This window comes from Artemia sp. Qi Xiang Cuo, chromosome 13 (assembly GCF_049724085.1).
Source record: "Artemia sp. Qi Xiang Cuo chromosome 13, ASM4972408v1, whole genome shotgun sequence".
NCBI lineage: Eukaryota > Metazoa > Arthropoda > Branchiopoda > Anostraca > Artemiidae > Artemia > Artemia sp. Qi Xiang Cuo.
In genome coordinates, this window is record NC_142806.1 from 13,150,066 (window position 1) to 13,168,362 (window position 18,297).

General features: G+C 35.7%; 1 protein-coding gene across 1 annotated transcript in view; it reads left to right on the plus strand.

Annotated features, from left to right (window-relative positions):
• LOC148944975 (uncharacterized) overlaps positions 1-17,042 on the plus strand; it is a 336,360-nt gene extending 319,318 nt beyond the window's left edge. Inside the window, exon 4 of the mRNA XM_089099116.1 lies at positions 10,969-17,042. Within this exon, the coding sequence (XP_088955242.1) occupies positions 10,969-11,235 (267 nt within the window). The 3' untranslated portion in view covers positions 11,236-17,042. The remainder of the gene's footprint in view (positions 1-10,968) is intronic.
• The last annotated feature ends 1,255 nt before the right edge of the window (positions 17,043-18,297 follow it).

The following is an 18,297-nucleotide window of genomic DNA, read 5'->3' on the forward strand; positions in this document are numbered from 1 at the left end:
GTCCTCTTTAAGAGATCAACTGGTGAGAAAATTGTATAAAAGCTGATGTCATGCATTTAGAGCGAGAATTTACCTCTTGAAAGATTAATAAAGATAGGTAGCATTGATCCGAATATCGATAAAAAGATATGGTCGCAAATGAATGCATTGAAGAAGGAAAAGTCTTCAAAAGAGCTTGGGAAGATTAGAACGCTTAACATCCATGTTTTGCACAACGCATTCATGAAAGGGCTCTAGGAATTTGGCAGAGTCATCCGACTTTGTTGTCATATTGAGGCATTTTTTTCCTTAGCTGGCCCGCATGATGTGAGGATTTTTTAGAATGCCCAAAAAAGAAAGTCGACCCATATAATAGTTTCATTCAGCACGTTTCAACAAGGTGGCTGACATTGGGTCCTGCTGTTCGCCGAGTGATTGATCAGTGGCCGGTGCTCTTGAATAATTTTTTTGCATTACCTGCCATCGAAGAAACATATGTAGAATATTGCGTCGTCAGCGAAGTGGCTCTAGATCGTAAACTACCTAAAAAAGGAAAGATGTGCTTGCAGAACCCGGATTAGTGTATTCATCGTCTGAGCTTTTTGCGAAATTTACAGTAGTTTTCAGAATAACAGACCCCTTCTGCATGCTCTTCATTCCGAGCTGAAAGACTCACTTCTCACTGTTTTTGCGAGAATTTTAAAACCCGAAATTATCATCTCTGCTGATGAAATTTCTACAAGTTTTCTTGAGAACTTAGTGAACTATTTTCAGGACAATATTTTAGGTTAGGAGCTTAAGCTTACGTTAGATACTCAGAAAGTCACCTTGGCAGAAAGACAAGGGTTACATCCAAGGGCGCGAAGGCATTTCAAGGCACCTGCCGAACACTTGATCAAGAAGTGTCCCATCTCTTCTAATAGCCTTGTCGAAATACTTAGGTGCCTGGATCTCACGGAAAGGAAAAGAGCTAGAAGTCTGTAAGATACTTCTGTGCTTGCCCGATAATTCCCTGTATTCGTAAGTCCTGACGGTGTTAGAAGCGAGTGGATATTGCTGCAAGCCGAGAGCTCAGTGGAATCAACACCATCACACGTCGACCATTACTGGCATCAAATCTTCTCAATAATGGATGCTTTTGGTGGGCAAAAGTGTATGCTTTTGTGTCAAAGCTTGTAATAGCTGTGTTGACTTTGACAGTACTGACGTAGAGAGGCGTTGTTTGCTCTCACGAAGACCTCTTCCACCGGACAGAGCCTCCATGCCAGAAATAGTCCCAAATGCGAAGCTGTGTGGGATTGACGAAGTGGACATATATGGAGGCAAACCAGAAAGTTTTCTTATTCCCAGAGAATTGTTGACTTTGGTCAGGTTGACCTGGTCAAAATACCAAGACTATATGGAGAGCAAGGCAAAGAACAAGCTGCTGAACGAAGCATTCAAGACCGAAAGAAAGAAAGGGAGCCAAAGCTAGTTGACATCTTTAGCAAAAAAGAAGTTATCTCAGGAAAAGCGGGCCTCTAAAAAATAAAACGAGCAATTGTTGACCCCTCTTCAAAAAGAGGCCATCGATTGCTTACACAGAGCGGTTGCTTCAAATGATTCCGTAGACATCGCCTTGGTCAATTCCCTACCAGAAAGTGCCATGAAAGTGCGAGAAGACGAAAGAAACGGAACAGATGAAAAAGAGCGGACGGAAAAGAACACAAAGCAGAGGAGGTTGAACCTGATATTTAAGTTCACTAATCTCTCAAAAAAACTAGAAGAAATGAATAAGTTAGCTTGCAAGCTGAAGTCTTCTGGATTGTTTTTACTTGTTACTATCCTAAAACAGGTTACTGTCCTATAATATCCTTTGAATTAAAATCAAGTTGCCATTAAGCCATGGCCAATTGGAGACAAAGCCTAGACAGATAGTCCGAGTGAGAGGCAAAGCAGACATGAGCCTTTTTCAGTATTGTATAAAAATGATGTCAATTTCACTTGTTGATAGATAGTCTATCAGTCATTCATCCAACCTAAGACAGAACTAAGGTAGATAGCCATTGAACTAAGGGATGATCGAGATTTTTGGTTTGATTATGACGGACAATGTCGACTGGACTCGTATGCAAAATGGGAGTGGGGACTGAACTTGCTTGGACACACAGGCGAACAAGTGACCTAAGGCTAATAGGCTTGCACACTTAGAGTCTCAAGCGGACTACCGTGTTCTAGGATTTGCTTTTCTATTCTGTCTTATATTAACATAACTGAAAGTTTGAACAAAAGGACAATTGAAAAACAAAGACAATTGCCCATCTCTGGGGGAAATGAGTTCCTTCCAAGGCTCATGAATATGATGATTCTTAGGGTGAATTTACCACCGTATCTGATTCATGAGCCAAGGAATGTTTTGAACATGAATTGCAATCAAAATCCCTTCCCACTTTGGTTCCTTTTTTCACCCAAAAAAGTCACTTGACAGATCGTCAATTCCCTTTTCTAATAAACAGGAATCATTCCGAGCCCTGTTATAGTGAAAAGTCTAGAAAAGCTTTCAAAAATCTTGAAAACCTCTTCCTAGCTAATTTATCTACCATGAATTGCCTCCCTGTAGTAGCATAATATTTGTAGGCATGAACATATAATGAGTCGGAGGTAATAGGCTTTGGACTGTCTGTGCAGGGTTTTGACTCTTGTTGATAGAAGAGCATAGCCAAGTGCTAAAAACCATGTTGTGACCGAGATGGGTCCAGGATTGCACAAAGCCTCCATTCGTACTGGAGGTCCCAGGGAATTCTTGCTGTCCGGTCCTAAGCCGGCTTAAGTGCTTTGGTGTAGATCTGAGAAGATATGTTGAATTGGAACTTGAAATATTACAACTTTAAAAAAAGACTATCGTTTTGACATTTTGACCGACGAATTCAGAGGATTTGAACTGAACTTATGAAGAGTTTTAGAAACTCATATCTCAGGGGGTAGAAAGCATGAATTGGGGGATATAGAATTTGTTTACTCAGGCAGGAAGGATGGGATACGTAGACAGGGAGGAGGGCTCATGATAAATAAGGATGCTTCTAAATCTTGTTTAGGCTGGGAAGGTATTAATGATAGAATACTAATTGCTCATTTTATGGCTAAAATGTTCAAGGTATCAGTTATAGTAGTATATGCCCCTGTTGAACCTACTGGCAGAGATACTAGTGACTCAGATGAATTTTACTTACAGTTACAGGAGCAAATAGACAGGTTCCCAGATAGAAACAGGGTGTTTTTATTAGTGGATTTTAACGCCCAGGTCGGTAGAAAAAGGAATAGATGGTATCCTAGCCTAGGTAAATTTGGTGTAGGAAAAGAAAAGAGTAATGGCTACAGACTTTTGCAATTTTGTAGGTATAACAATCTAGTTATAACCAATACGCTGTTTGGTCATAAAATGGCCCATAAATTGACATGGTGTTCACTTGATGGTAAGACAGAAAACCTTATTGATTATGCTATAGTAAACCGAAGACTGGCAGGATAAATAAAAGATACTAGGGTATCTAGGAGTGCTTTTATTGATGTTAAAAGTAAAGATAACCATCTATGAGTGTCTAGGGTTAATTTAAAGCTGAAATGTCGGATGGGTAACTACCTCCTGGGAAGTTATGATGCTGGTAGACTCCAGGATGAGAATTTGAAAGTTTCCAGGAAGAGTTAAATATTAAACTTAAAGTTTAAAAATTGGCAACGTGGAAGATGGTTTGAATAATTTTAGAAAAACAATTCATGAAGTTGCTGATGGTGTCTTAGGGAAGAAAATTAGGACTGCAGCTAGTAATACTTGTGTAAAAGCTTTATGTTTATTAGACAGAAGAAGGGGTTTGTACAAGAATTATCCTAATGGTAGATCATATGAAGTCAAAAGAAATGTAAAGAAAGTAGAGAAAGCATTAAAATATGAACTAAGGAGGTGTGAAGTGGAGGCTATAGATAAAATTGCCCAGGATCTGGAAGATGCAGCGAGACGGCAGAATAGTAAAATATTGTACAGGCATGTTAATAAATTGAGAGGGAATAGTCAATCCGGACTTGTCCAAGTTAATAATAGGAACGGGGCCACCATTAGTGATAAGGAAAGAGTTAAAGAGAAATGAGTGGAACATTATGTGAATGTCCTTAACCGAGATACAGTTGCAGGAAAAGATATTGAGGAAAATGAAAAAGTTTGCGATACCTTGGATGTGAAGGAAGATTTGTTTAGTGTGGAAGAATTAACAACAGTACTAAAAGGATTACAAAATAATAAGACTCTTGGGGCTAATAGGGTGGTAAATGAGTTTCTTAAATATGGTGGCTCTGAGGTTAGAAATAAGTTAATAAAGATTGTGAATATGATTTTTGAAAAAAGGGAAGATCGTACGATTTTAGGAAAACCTCAATTAAATTACTTAGTAATATGATATCTTTTAGACTGAGAGATGCCGTTGACAAAGTTTTACGAGAAGAACAGTGCGGTTTTAGAAAAGGTAGAGGATTTGTCGACCAAATTTTCACTCTTAGGTGAATAATTGAGAAGTGCCTGAGTTTTCAAACACCTTTGGTTCTCAGTTTCATAGATTATGAGCAAGCGTTCGATTCTGTTGATAGAAGAATTTTAGTAAAGGTTTTATCCTTGTATGGTATACCAGACAAATACATTAATGTGATTAGTTGTATGTACGAGAATAACACTGATGAAAGTATGAACAAAATGAATGGACTTTTGGAGGTTTTGCGAGTTCAGGATGCTAGAATAGATTTAAAATTAATGTTAAGAAGACTAAGTCACTAAGGCTAGGAATAAGTGAAGCTGAAAAGGTGATGTTGGGTACCCAAAAAATTTATAAGGTGGGCAGCTTCACTTACCTTGGTAGTATCATTGGTAAAGACGGTGGGAGCAGTGAAGATGTCAAAAGTAGAATAGCCTAGGCTCGGGATTTTTTTTTTCACTGTTAAAAAAAAGTTTGGAAGAATAGGAAGATAAGTCTGTAAACCAAGATTAGAATATTGGAAGGTACAGTGATGACAATGGTCATGTGGCTCTGAAGCATGGGCGCTCCGAAAAGCGGATGAAGATTTGCTAGATGTTTTCCAGAGAAATTGCCTACGGATTGTTCTGGGTGCCCGTCTGACGGACCGTATTTAAAACTGTAGGCAGTACGAAAAATGTGGTTCAATCCCTTTTTCTAGGGCTATAATGAAAGAAAGATTGAGATGGCTAGGACACGTTTTGTGGATGAAGGATGACAGATTGCCGAAGATTGTCCTTTTCTGCTAACCGTCTAGGGCTAAAAGGAAAGCAAGTCGTCCTCGCCTGGGGTGGGAGGATGTCATAAAGAAGGATTTAAAGGAAATGGGAACTTCTTGGGAGGGTGTAAATAGGGAGGCTTTGGATAGATTGGGATGGAGGAGGAGCTTGCATAGCTGTGTTGGGCTCAGACGGTTTGGTGCTGCAGTGAGTTGTTAGTAGTAGTAGTAATATTCTTTGTTTCAACAATAAAAAAGTAATAACAATTAAAGACAAATGGAAACTATTTTAAAACACTTTTCCCCGAAAATAAGTTTTTCAAAGATAAGTAAAAAGTTACAATTAATAAATAACAAGCAAAAATAAAGGTAATTAAAGATCCAAGCTTAGAAAAAATAATCTTAAGAAGTAAATGAGACTCTAGACGAACAGAAATTATAACAAATAATCAATTCAAACTAAAAACGAAGGGAGACTACCCCAAACAAGTGTAGAAATAACCCCCTTTAGGCCTTCTAAAGACCGGAATGTCACTACGCTGTACTGGAAACGAAACACTATCGACGTTAACTCGTTTATACCGACATTAACTTAGAAACTGTTGTGACTTTCAGGAATGAATATAAATATCTGTTTAATTATAAATCTTCATTCATTTTTTTTTTTTTTCTCGAATATTGGCTTTAATAGTTTTATGAGGGGCTAAACCCATTTTTTGAGTTAATTCCATAGAAATTAAACAACCGTATGCGTCTTAACATATTGAAAACACAGGAACTTAGTCGTTAATGAAAAAGATCTATATGTGAAGTGAGGCAATTTTAGCACTTAGCGGGCGCCCAGTTTAGAAATGTGGAACGAGTATGAAAAGTCCGCAGAAAATGAGTGAAAAACATACACCATTATGGAGCTCTAAAAGATTTAACTTTCCCGATCAATGTAGGAAAGGAAAAACACTGCCAGTAAATGGCACATAACTTGGTGAAAAATGCTACTAAAATAAATGCTACTAAAAATAAAACTCTAATAGGTTAGCTAATAGAAATAGAAAAGAAATATAGATCATGTTGTCTCTAAGTTTACTCTCGCTTCGAATGTTTCAGTGGATTCTGAGCACACATTCAGCGATCACCTCGGCTTGTCATTTAAAATTCGTTATTTGTCTAATACTAGTACAATTCCCCCGCAGTATTACCTTAAGAAAGAGTGGGAAAAGGTTGATAAGATTCTCTACCAAGATAGACTAGATGAGATACTAACGAAAATTAAAGTGCCGTTCCAGCTTTTACTTCATGGTGTAAGCGATAGCATTAGTCTTGATATGTATGCTGCTGAAACTGTTCATGCTATGAAGTACGGGGACGCAGCCTCTCCTGCTAGCTAAAGTGAAGAGAAGTACCCGTAAGTTCGGTTGGAGTCATGATCCCAGCTGAAGTGCAGCTAAAAGACGTTCGAAAATGTAGTACTACATTTGGTGTGATTTAGATAAGCCAAGATCTGGTCTTTTGTTCCAGCTTTTCAGAAGGCAAAAAATGAATATACCGAGTGTATCACTGACCTTAAACCTAGGGAAGTTGAGCGTGCCTCTGCTGAGGCTCTTAAAAGTCCAAACTTGATGTGGAAAAAGTATCAGACCGGTCTTAGTAAAGCGAATGTTGGTGTTCCTGAAGAGCAATGGTTTTGCCGTTATTCTCCTGTGTTTGGCTCCCGTGATTCAAATTTAGAAATTAGAGGTGATGCCTTATTAGAAAGTAGACTCCTCTATTGCATAAACTTATCATTTTTCTTGTTTGTAAAAGTGACGTTATGCGTGTAATCAGCTTTTGAGGTGTCGTATAGCTCCCGGTTTAGACGGTATTACACCCCATCTCCTTCAAAATGCAAGTGCATTACTGATTGAGCATCTGACACTTTTATTTCAAATGTGTATTGATACAGGTCAAGTATATAATTCATTTGGTTCTGGCGCAATAACGAAAATTTAAAAAAAGGAGAAATGCTATTTTTTGTAGTAGTTACCCCCCCCCCCTATAACTGTTTCTAGTATTTTAAGCAGGGTTCTAGAAAGTCTTATCCTGCCTGAAATGATACGTAAATGTGTGCTAGATTATACAGTTTGGTTTTCGTAAGCATCTGAATTGTGCGTTTGCTCATCGCCTATTGAAGCGTATCCGTAGTCATGCTGAGAATTTGGGAAATCCTGTATATTTTTGTAGTGTGGATATACAAGCAGCATTCGATTCTGTAGTCTAATCAAAAATTATTTTTGACTGCTTGATTTTCGAGTTACGAACCATATTTTTGCATTGACTTCACATTGGTATAGTCATAGTTATGTTAGAGTTGAACTTGAAAAAAGTATTTTAACTGGGCCTATTCGTCTCATTAGAGGACTCAGGCAAGGTTCTATTTTAAGTCCAACTATGTTTAGCATTCTTACGGCCACTGTGATTAGGACAATTAATGGGAAATCTATAGTGACCTTTGTGATTTTAGTTACATTCTCTATACAGATGATGTCCTGTTCATCAGTTCGAGTCTTTCTACTTTACAGACAAACCATGATTCTTAAATTTCTTGTTATGAGCTCTTAGGATTTAATGTTAATGCTACTAAGACTGAATTTCCTGCTTATAATGCCCAAGGTAAAGCTATGTATGCTTTATCTGTTATTGTTGTAGGTAAATCTATTATAAAGTCTTCTTCACTGAAATAACTCGACCTTGTTTTTATGATCCTGATAAGTGTAGTACTTGTTTTCTTACTGTTGAACATGCCATATAAGGTTTCTGCACCAGCTATACCAAACTGTCTGCATTGAAGTTTAGTTATAGTAAGTGTGTACTTGCTAAACTATATAGTGCCCTAGCTCGGCCTCACGCGCTGTATGTTTAACCACTTTGGGATTTGCTGTCTAAAACTGAGCAGTTAAAGGTTCGATCAGAGTTTTGTCGTTATCTGAAGTTTGTAGAAAGATTCCCGCTGCAGTACATGAATGGTTTTATTTTGAAACGATATTGCGTTCCTGGCCCTTTAGATGTAGTGGATTCAATAAATTCCCATGCGTTTGAGAGAAGCTCAAACCGTTTACTTCATTTTCTGTCATTTAACATTATTTACCAGGGCTCTTTGGATCTATTTTCCTATTTGTCAATTTTTTGTTTAGAAGCTGATTTTTCTTTATATTTTTTTCTTTCCTCTGCTTATTTTTTGTATATTGTAAGGTGGCAAAAATAAGCTTAACTTATCTTATTGTCTAGATCATTAAATAGATAAATATCTAAGATATACATTAATACGTTTATTGTTTAAATTATTTTAAGTTTGTACTTCAATCTATGAGACAATTGACTTACCTACAAGTAGATACTCGAGAGATCAATCATTCTATTTTGTTAAGTTTGTCCACTTAGCGTTTTAGACCTTGTTTATATTTTAATAGAATCCTTTTTTTTTTACTTCTGACAATATTACTTTTATTATTTAATTCTTGTCATATAGTATAAGAGTATCAAATTCGATTAGTATCAGAAATTCCAAGATAAAAATCGATGTCTAATACTAATGCATATTTAATGTCATTCAAGCATTTATACAAGTTTTGGGTATTACCTTTAGGGTATTCATCCAGTTTACGTCAATTGTGTAAACAGAAAATAATGTGTGATCAACATTTTGGGTTTTAAAAAAAAGCTAGTTATGCTTGAATTTTTATAAGTGAATAGTTTAGTCAGTTTACGGAATTAATTTCCACTTCTTTTGCTTTATTTCACGGTTCAATGCAACACTGTCAACGAAAACTTTTCATAGTGTTTTCAGCTTAATATTCTTCTAATAACAAAAAGAAAACTCATCCCGGTTAGAGGTTTTAATAGAATTAAGAACGAGCCAGGAGGTAAAAGATGTTTTCATTTCGCAGTCTTTTGTGCTTCAGTGAGAAATAACCGACACGGGTTTTGAGTGTAAATTAGTAAATAACGTTAAAATACCAAAAACATTACGATCAGAAAAGCTTTATACCCTGGCTTCTTCTTAGATTTGGTAAAAGGGATGCCACAAAGTCCCTAAAATCGAGTGAAGGTCCCTTTTGGTCCCTTAAATTGATAAAGGTCCTTAAAGTCCCTTTTCTTGTTTTGGTTTGAAGCTCTATCCTGAAGGCTACCAATACCTGTGAGTATACGATCTTTAGTACTTTTTTTCGATTGCGATTCTTGGAACCTGTTTTCGCTTGTCTAAGAAAAACAAAACTTGTTGTTATATAGGCTACAGCGTTAGTGTTTGGATAGAGCAGACAGACCAGTCACAGAAAGGAGCTACCCCCTTTGCCTCAGTAGTCAATAGGCTAGGAGGCGGAAAAGTTTAGTTGGCTTTGTTAATTACTTAGAAAACTCTTTTCTGGGTGTCACTTGGTGACACCCAGAACACCTTTTCTGTGTGTTGCGCACAGAGGAAACCGAAAATAAGAGAATGGCTTGAAGTACAAAATACAAAGAAGGCGGTGTTAAAACCGGGTGTCTTGTGTGATTTTGAGCTTACATACATTTCTGGTAATAGCCTATATATTTTTCTACTAACTTCTTTTCTTTTTTTAAAGTTTAGGGTTTGAAGTTTCAGTTTGAATTAGAATAGGAAAGTGCAAACTCTGGGAGACTTGGTTAGAAGAGAAAAGTGCAATGGGACACCAAATGAAAGAGTGGTGTAGAGCTGTTCCGGGAGTTCTGTTCTATTTCTACTCTTCTATCTGTAATACATTGCATGACTGCCATAAGAACTCCTACACTTTGCTGCAGAACGCCAGAACTGCTGAACATAAGAAGAATATTACCATAAATCTAACGCCAAATCAGCTTCATCTCTCGGCAGCATCTTCCATGGAGAGCAGCAAACCGACAAAACTGCCCGTGCATCTAGGTGCATGCGCGTAGTGCGGGATCAATCAACAGTGGCAGAAATTACATTGGCTCTAAAGATGATTGAGTCTAACTATTCTGGGAAATCTGAGACGGAATAGCAGATGTATATGGAAAATGTTTCGAGATACAGTGGTCAAAAACTTTTTTCTTCGGGCGAACTAAATTTGCTTATTTTTTAACCGAAGCTCTTGGACCCTGCTATCACCTTGGACCTTTCAACCATGTTGTGAGAAATTGCTATCTCAAAATTTCGTTTTGATATGTTTGGGAAAATAGTGGACGTGAGGGGGGGGGGCTGATTGCCCTCAAATCACTTTGACTCTAAAAATAAAAGGGCACTAGAAGTTTCAATTTCCAATCGAAGAATCGCCTTTCGAAGTTTACATGACAACCCCTTCTATACGCTGTGTCTTGGTCAGAAGAAAAATAATGCATTGTTCTAACATCGTTCTTTACTTAGGCAGCACTATTGCACTGTAAGATTTTTGCTAATATTGAATTACTAGTGGGAATAGTTAATTAACAATTGACATGTCTTCAAAGGCATTGAAAAATGAAAAAGACCGAAAAAAGGTTTGAATTTTAATTGTCAAATAAAAAGTAAATGTGCTATAAAATTAATAATGAATACTTCACATTCCCCTTGTTATATTTTTCTACATTTTCCACACAAAAAAATGAATATGGACGCCTAAGAAATAAATCTTTTTAGGTGAAATCATTGAGAAGCATTATAAGTTAATGTCGATTTTCTTTCATTGCTCTAAAATTGTTGTCTTATGTTTTTAAATCATGAGCCTTATTTTCTCTCCTTCTTTCCAGGGTTGTCGTGAAGTGACTAGCAAAACGCTTGAAACTGTGAAGACATATTGTCCAAAGCTTCGGTACCTATGTGTTAGTTTCTATATGTCAGATAAACCCAACTTATTGGATACTCTGCCGTTACTGAAATTAAATTCCTTCCCTGTTGATTATTATCTTGATGATGATTACAATTACATTGATGATCGTAACGAATCCAATGATCATTACGACGATTCCAATGATTATTACGATTACGATTCTGACGAACGCTGCGGTGTGCAATAACCTGTACTACGGTGTGCTATAATCATTGTAACTTTAGCAGTGAATGTAGTTTTTAGTTCAGCGGACTTTCAAGCTGAGACTGTCTTATTTGATTTTTATTGAACAATCAGTTGTGGCTGATCGTTTTATATAACTATCTTCTAAATTAATGTGTGTTGTCCTTGTTTGTTTACATAATTAAAAAAGGAAGTTCTGAATACGAGTGAATTGTTGGAATTATGAAAACTTGCTCTAATGCCCTGAAAAATCAATTACAATTAAGATGCTTTAAGAAGCTGAATTAATTAAAAGGCACTATGCGTATACTGCTATTAGTACTACTACTTTTACTAAGGTCTAGGTTACAAGGGTGCAACTTTTATCAAATCTCATGGGGATTGAACTAAATCAAAACTCACCGTGTTCATGCAGTTTGTCAATAGAGCTTATCAGTAATATCTTCAGGATATCAAGTTGTAACTTTCAGGACATTTTAAAGGGGAATATTGAAATAATAAAAACGTAATATGTGCATGCTATTACTAATGCTACCTCTATTGCTACTACTTTTACTAAGGCTAAAGCTACAAATCTGAAGCTATCTTGAAATTCTGAGGTGGATGTTGAGCTTAATGAAAACACTATGTATATGCAGGCTATAATTAAAGCCTATAAGCAATATCGTATGAAAAACTTGGAGTGTTAAATGGAAACTGTTTGGATCTGTTAAGGGGGATATCGAGCTATTATAAAAACAATATCCTATATGTATAATATTGCTACTACTAATGGTACTGCTAGTACAACTATTACTACTTTTGCAAAGGCTAATGTTACTGGGGTGAAAATTGTCAGGGATGTTGAACAAAAAATGGTTGTACTGCTACTACTGCCACCACTACTACTGCTCAATGGATGAAAAGCCAATCCAAAGACATTATGTGCATGCTACTATTAGTAATGCAGATAAACATACTATTGCTTCTGCTACGATTACCACTGAGGCTAAGGCTATAGGAACGAAACATTCAGAGAATGTTGAGGATGATGTTAAACTAAACCAAAACACACTAGTATGCCGGTTGTCAAAATTGTGCATCAGCAATATCCTAGGAACGGCTTAAGATATAAAGTTAAAACTTTCAGACCCTGTTGAGAGGGATTTTGAACTAAACGAAAGACACTCTTTGCAAGCTATTACCGTAACTAATAACTTCAACTACCGTGACCACGACTATTTGTGACTCTGATTACTTGTGACTGTGACTGTGGATATTTGCAATTGCAACAACTTGAGACTAAGAATTTCACTGAATGTGTCTATGATTACTTAAGACTTTGAATACTTGCGAATACTAAATAATTATTTGGAGCTGAGAAATACAATAGAATCGCAGAGCGTCTGACGATGAAACTAAGCTCATCACTTAAGTCACATAGTTGATCTTGGATAAACCCCTTCACATCCACTAGGCGTCGTTAGATCGGCTGAATAATTCGAACGGCTAGATAATAACTACACTACTGGTCAGTGGTTCAATTCTGGCATTAAAAATCTGGCGTTTCATAAAATTGGTCTCAGCTCTTTTGCTCACTTTTCAAACGAAATTAATATCACTATGTGTTACTCGATAACGTGGTCTAACTTTGTCTTAAAACATTTCAAAATGGGATTTTGTTTTGAGGCTAATGTCATTCATCTTACTATGGAGCGGTATATCATGTTCTTCTTAGATATAAGTTTAAAAGAATTAACGTTTTCTTATTAAGAGTGAAGTCTAATATATTTTCGACAAACTTTTGCAAAAAAAAACTGGCTCGTGATATGTCTTTATATTTATAGAATTTTGCAACGCTGGCTCATTATTAGATAAATGAGACTGACGTCACAGACCTGGATTGTGATCACAGAAAATTTCCTAAAAAGCTGTAAATAAAAGACTAGACAATTTATGAAGCTCTCAGCAGTCTTTTCTCTGCCATGAGAGAGAGAGATAGATTTTTGAAAACAACAAAAGCACAAAAACAGAATAGCAACAGAGAAAAAACAAATACTTTGGATTTCAATTGACAACTCTGTTTCAGAGACCTGGATGAGGTCTATGTTAGGGTCAATTTTCATTATAATATTACTTTTAATTTTTGATTTGTACTGACGATAACTTTACTGACGTAGAATAGTGGTAATTAACCACTTAATACACACAAAAATACTCATTTATAATTTGACTATCTACAACTACCGGAAACCCAAACTCAGTTAATTTCTTAATATGTTTAATATCTTGGGACATATCTAATCAACATTTAGTTCCAACATGCCTAAAAAATTCGTGGATCGCACACCAGACGGAGCAAAAGGTGTTCGGGCATTCTGGACTTCGGGCTTGCCTAGTTGAATAGTTTTTGGAGCTGGCTTCTTAGGAAACATAAAATTAAAGCAATGTCCAAGATTGCTATTCATAATCTGATGCATTAGTTTTACTGTAAAAGAATAAACCAAACTCTGGTACAACTCCAAGTTTTTCCTAGATGTCTCTGACTGAAACATGGCTTTGGACACGACTTAAAATCCGCATAAGTGAATTTTGTAGAACATGAAGAGGATGAAGGTGGAGAGAAGCAGCACAACAATAAAAAGATACAGATGTACAAGAGAGAAATAAAGTATACGAAAAATCACAGCTGGAAACATATTTTGCAACTTCCATAACATTCCAACATTAGCACTTATCACTAATCTTAGCACTAATAAGCTCAATATGTTTCCTAAAAGACAGCGTTTTATCTGTATACACTCCTATGTACTTAATTTTAGTATTCCTGGGAACAATAACCTCACTGTGCTGTTTATTTACGCAGCGCTATTTCGCTGCATAAGATATAGAAAAGTTGAAAATTCTTCTTTACTTCCTTGTTTTTATTTAATACTCGTTCTTTGACTACTCAATTTTGTATATGGGAGAATTTTTGGGAGGGAAATACGCCTTGCATCAAGTTAAAAGTACTATGTCTCAAGCAGAGAATACTTTTGTAAACAGCTGATATTAGGAAATTAAGTTTTAGGGGGTATTCGTAGAATGTCCAGTAAATTAAAACTCTGGAAAAATCTTTGTCAAATTTTCTGTCTTACAATTTAGCTGACTAAAATTAATTTGTGATAAAATAACATTGTGGGATAGTTGGACACCAAAGCAATTCTTAGTATTTTTTTTTTTTTTTTATTTATCCATTATATTAACTAACTTCACTTTGCAGTTCGACAAACAAATTACGTCACTGACTGACAGGGCTTAGAATAAATGATACTTTTTTCCTGAATCTAAAACAAGTGGTGAAATTCAATGCACCAAAAAGTAACAATCATTGTTTGGATAAAAAAAAAACCGTTGTCAGCCATATATTTCAGAACGGTCAAAGTGTTTAATCGAAAAATGGAATACTTTTGCTGCTTCCTCATACATGGCTAGCCAATGTACCGTTTTGATGTGGGTCAGTATCTGTTTTCTAAAGGGTAATGAGGCATTAGTAAAATTTACTCTGAACTAAGCATTCAGCGACATCTGTAAAACTGCACTATGTTTACCCTTTTACGCAGAATCTAAATTTTAGTCAGAAAGTATCTTGTTGTCACAAACTCGTTGGCTTGTTACAAACAAATTGCCAGCCATGAATTATCTTTATAATGTTTTAATTTTTGGCTGGGGAACGGGGCTCAAATTATGATCCTCACTAGCATGGTCTTGCCCAGAAGAATTTCTGACTAAAACTTATGTTGGGTAGAAAGAACTCTGTCTTAAGTTGACACAGTGCATATGTTCTTTTGAAAGCAGTTCAAGTAGGGATATCGACATTTTGGATGGATTCTCTCTGAATTTTGGTTTAATATTTGTACAACTTCGATTGATTTTCGAAGCAATGATATTTCAACTTAGATTTTGTAGCAATTTTTTTTAATTTTACTGTGTTTAAGGCGAACGAAAAATACTGATTCGTAGATAATTAAATGTATTTTTGAATGACAATTTCAAATAAACTGCCTTTTGATCCCAAAACTAATCTCCCCGTGCATTGATAGAGATCGTATTTTAAAATTTGAAATTATTAGTGTTAAAGTGCTATTGAGTTGTTGACAGATAAAACTGGAACATAAAGGATCTTATCACATCAATATAACGACACAAATTTCCATCACATTAGTGAAAAACTCCCAAAAAAGAGTATTTCCAGAAAAGTAAAGAGCTTTATTAAACTTAAGACTTTTCAGAAACAATCCTATAGCAACTCAATTCAGATTCCAAAGCCAGAAAGTCCAGGTTAGATTTGCATTACGATCTCAAAACATGTTTCCTGCTAAAGCACAGTGAAGAAACTGGATACAATTTTGGATATATATTTTTTTTTTACTACAAAACTAGTCTTACACCCCTGAGACTAACAAACCTTCTTTCATTTATTGGGCTTTTATCATGCTGATTCAACGTCATCCATCTGCAGATTTGTCTCTTATTTTGGATACTTGTCAAACGCTTTCCATAAAATGCGTTGGAGCGAAATTATAGAAAACTATTGAAAAGATTCTGATTAAGTTCCATCATTTTGATACAATTATAAAAACATTATCTTTCTAGTAATACGCGTAAGTAGTGTTTAGCAGGATTCTCTCTTTTCCTTGTGTAGTGTCTTTGGTTAAATCCAGTACCTTTGATTAGATAAGACAAGATAAGATTTATTCCTAATCAATTAATCATACAAGAAAATACATTGTGCTAATCCCCCAAAGGCTCCTAGGCCTGTAATAGAGGGGGAATACATATCATTTAAATTAAACACTAAATCAATAGAAAAACATTAAAATAGGCCAACATTTAATAATCCAATATACCTTATTTAATCCAATTAATCCAATTACTGTATTAATCTTATTAATCCAATTACTATAAATAATAATACCTTTGATTAAATGCACAAGTGCTTTTGTTGTTCTCTCAATCATCACTGGTGTGTTAATATGAATACTCAACGTTTTCCAGGGGCTAAGATTTAGGCCCTAGGGATCATTGATCAGTCCCTGGATTTGTCTTCTTATTTTTGTGTTTTTTATTCAATAAAATCTAGTCTATCGCCTATTGTATGTGCGTTAGTTTTTCAAAATTTCACTAACTTATAAAAATAAATCACTATAATAATTAAGATAATTGGAAAGAACTAAGGAAAACAAATATCATATTTAATGTATAATCATAGTAATTTCTGAAAATATCAGCAATTCAGGACTGTATTTAATTGAATTTTAATTTTGAATGTTGTAAACGTAAAAAGATTGTTTCCTGTAACGCACAAATGACAATGACGCTAAGCTTTCGAACTTACGGTTAGGGAAAAAGACAGTAGCCAAATTTCTGTTTATGATAATTTTTGTTCGTTTTAAGTTTGGCTTGAAAATTCATTTTAACTGGTTTAAAATGTATTTATTCATCTAGTCACTTCATCTGTTCATTTAATAAATTTAAAAATCTACTTCCACAAAGCAAGTTTTTCAAAGCAAAGTAGAGCTTCATTTAGCCAAAAAAGGGCAGAAATAAAGTCAAATAATCTTTCAAGCGTAAAACTACCACAATTCACCGTTAATAAATAAATGAAACTCAAAACGAACATAAATTACAATAAATAGCCGAGTTACACTGAAAACGAGCAGCAATTAACATGAGTAGGTCTTATAACCCCCATGCCTTCGCAAGACCAGAACATAATTTGCGCTTTACTGAAAAAAACAACAACTAAAAAATGACCGTAAATTGTCAGTTTAATTGACATACTACAGACCAAGTATCTGCAGTACGCCACGCCGTACCTTTTTGACCATCTTTCCTTGTTGTTCCAGGCAATTGTGTCTCAGCAATATGTGCCCAAGGTTCTTTGTGAAGGTGTAGTAACTTGCAGTAGAAAAAAGAATAAAGACCCTTCAGTTTTTGGTTAGTATAGGTCAATTACTATTTGTTCGATAATTAGCAAACTTCTTGAAAAAGTCCTCTTCCCGTTTGTTAAGGTATGTTGCAATTTTGGCAAAAATCAGTTTGGGTTCAGAAGTGGCATTGGAGTTCAAAATGCACACGCTGTTTTCCTTGATATTATTGATCGGCACCGTTTGGCTAAGAAAAGTCTGTATGTGTGTGCCTTAGACATCTTTAAGGCTTTTAACTCTGTCCTTCATTCTCATGCTATCCTTGTTCTCCTTCGTAATGGCACCAACCCCTTCATTTGTTCTTGCTTATGGCATTGGTATCAAAATTTTCATGTTAAGGTGCGTTCTGTTATTTATCTTACCGATCGTATTCCAATAAAGAGAAGGGGGTTAAACAAGGTTCGGTCATTATTCCAGCTTTATTCAATAACGCCATCCGTACAGCTCCTAGAAATATTCTCCCTTTCCTGATTGATTGGTTAATTGATATTAGCCATCTATATTATGCTGGTGATTTAGTTCTTGTAGCTAAAGATCTTGATTCGCCTCAATCTGCCGGTAATGTTGTTTAATCTAGTCTTCCAGATATAGGTCTTTCCTTAGAGGCTCCTAAAACAGAATTTATGGTATTTCATTCAAATTCTGGAGTAGGTGAGTCTCTTCTTGTCGGGTCATCCTCAATTGCATGTTTGGATACGTTAAATTATCTGGAACTACCTTTTGCTGCGTCTATGAAGAATACGTGAACTCTCATTATTCAAGCTATTAAGGTAAAACTTCGTAAGACTCATGGTATGCTTGCCGAAATAAAAGGGCAGTTTGACAAGCACTGCCTAGGAAGGCTCTATTATGCATTGTTTACGCCCCATATATTTTTATCACGCCGGTTCGGAAGTTTTTTAATAAGACTGAACGCCTTATAATCGGTATGCAGTTCTTTAGGTATTGTAAGTTTCGTCTTGGCCTTCCCATATGGATCCGGAATACTTACATTGTTAAGAAATATAGAGTTTTTGGTATTACGTTGAAAATGGAAGAACTTGCATTAATGTTTGAAAAGTGTAGATAATGTATCGATGATTTTCCTCTTATTTGCATCCGATAGTATTGTAATTCGT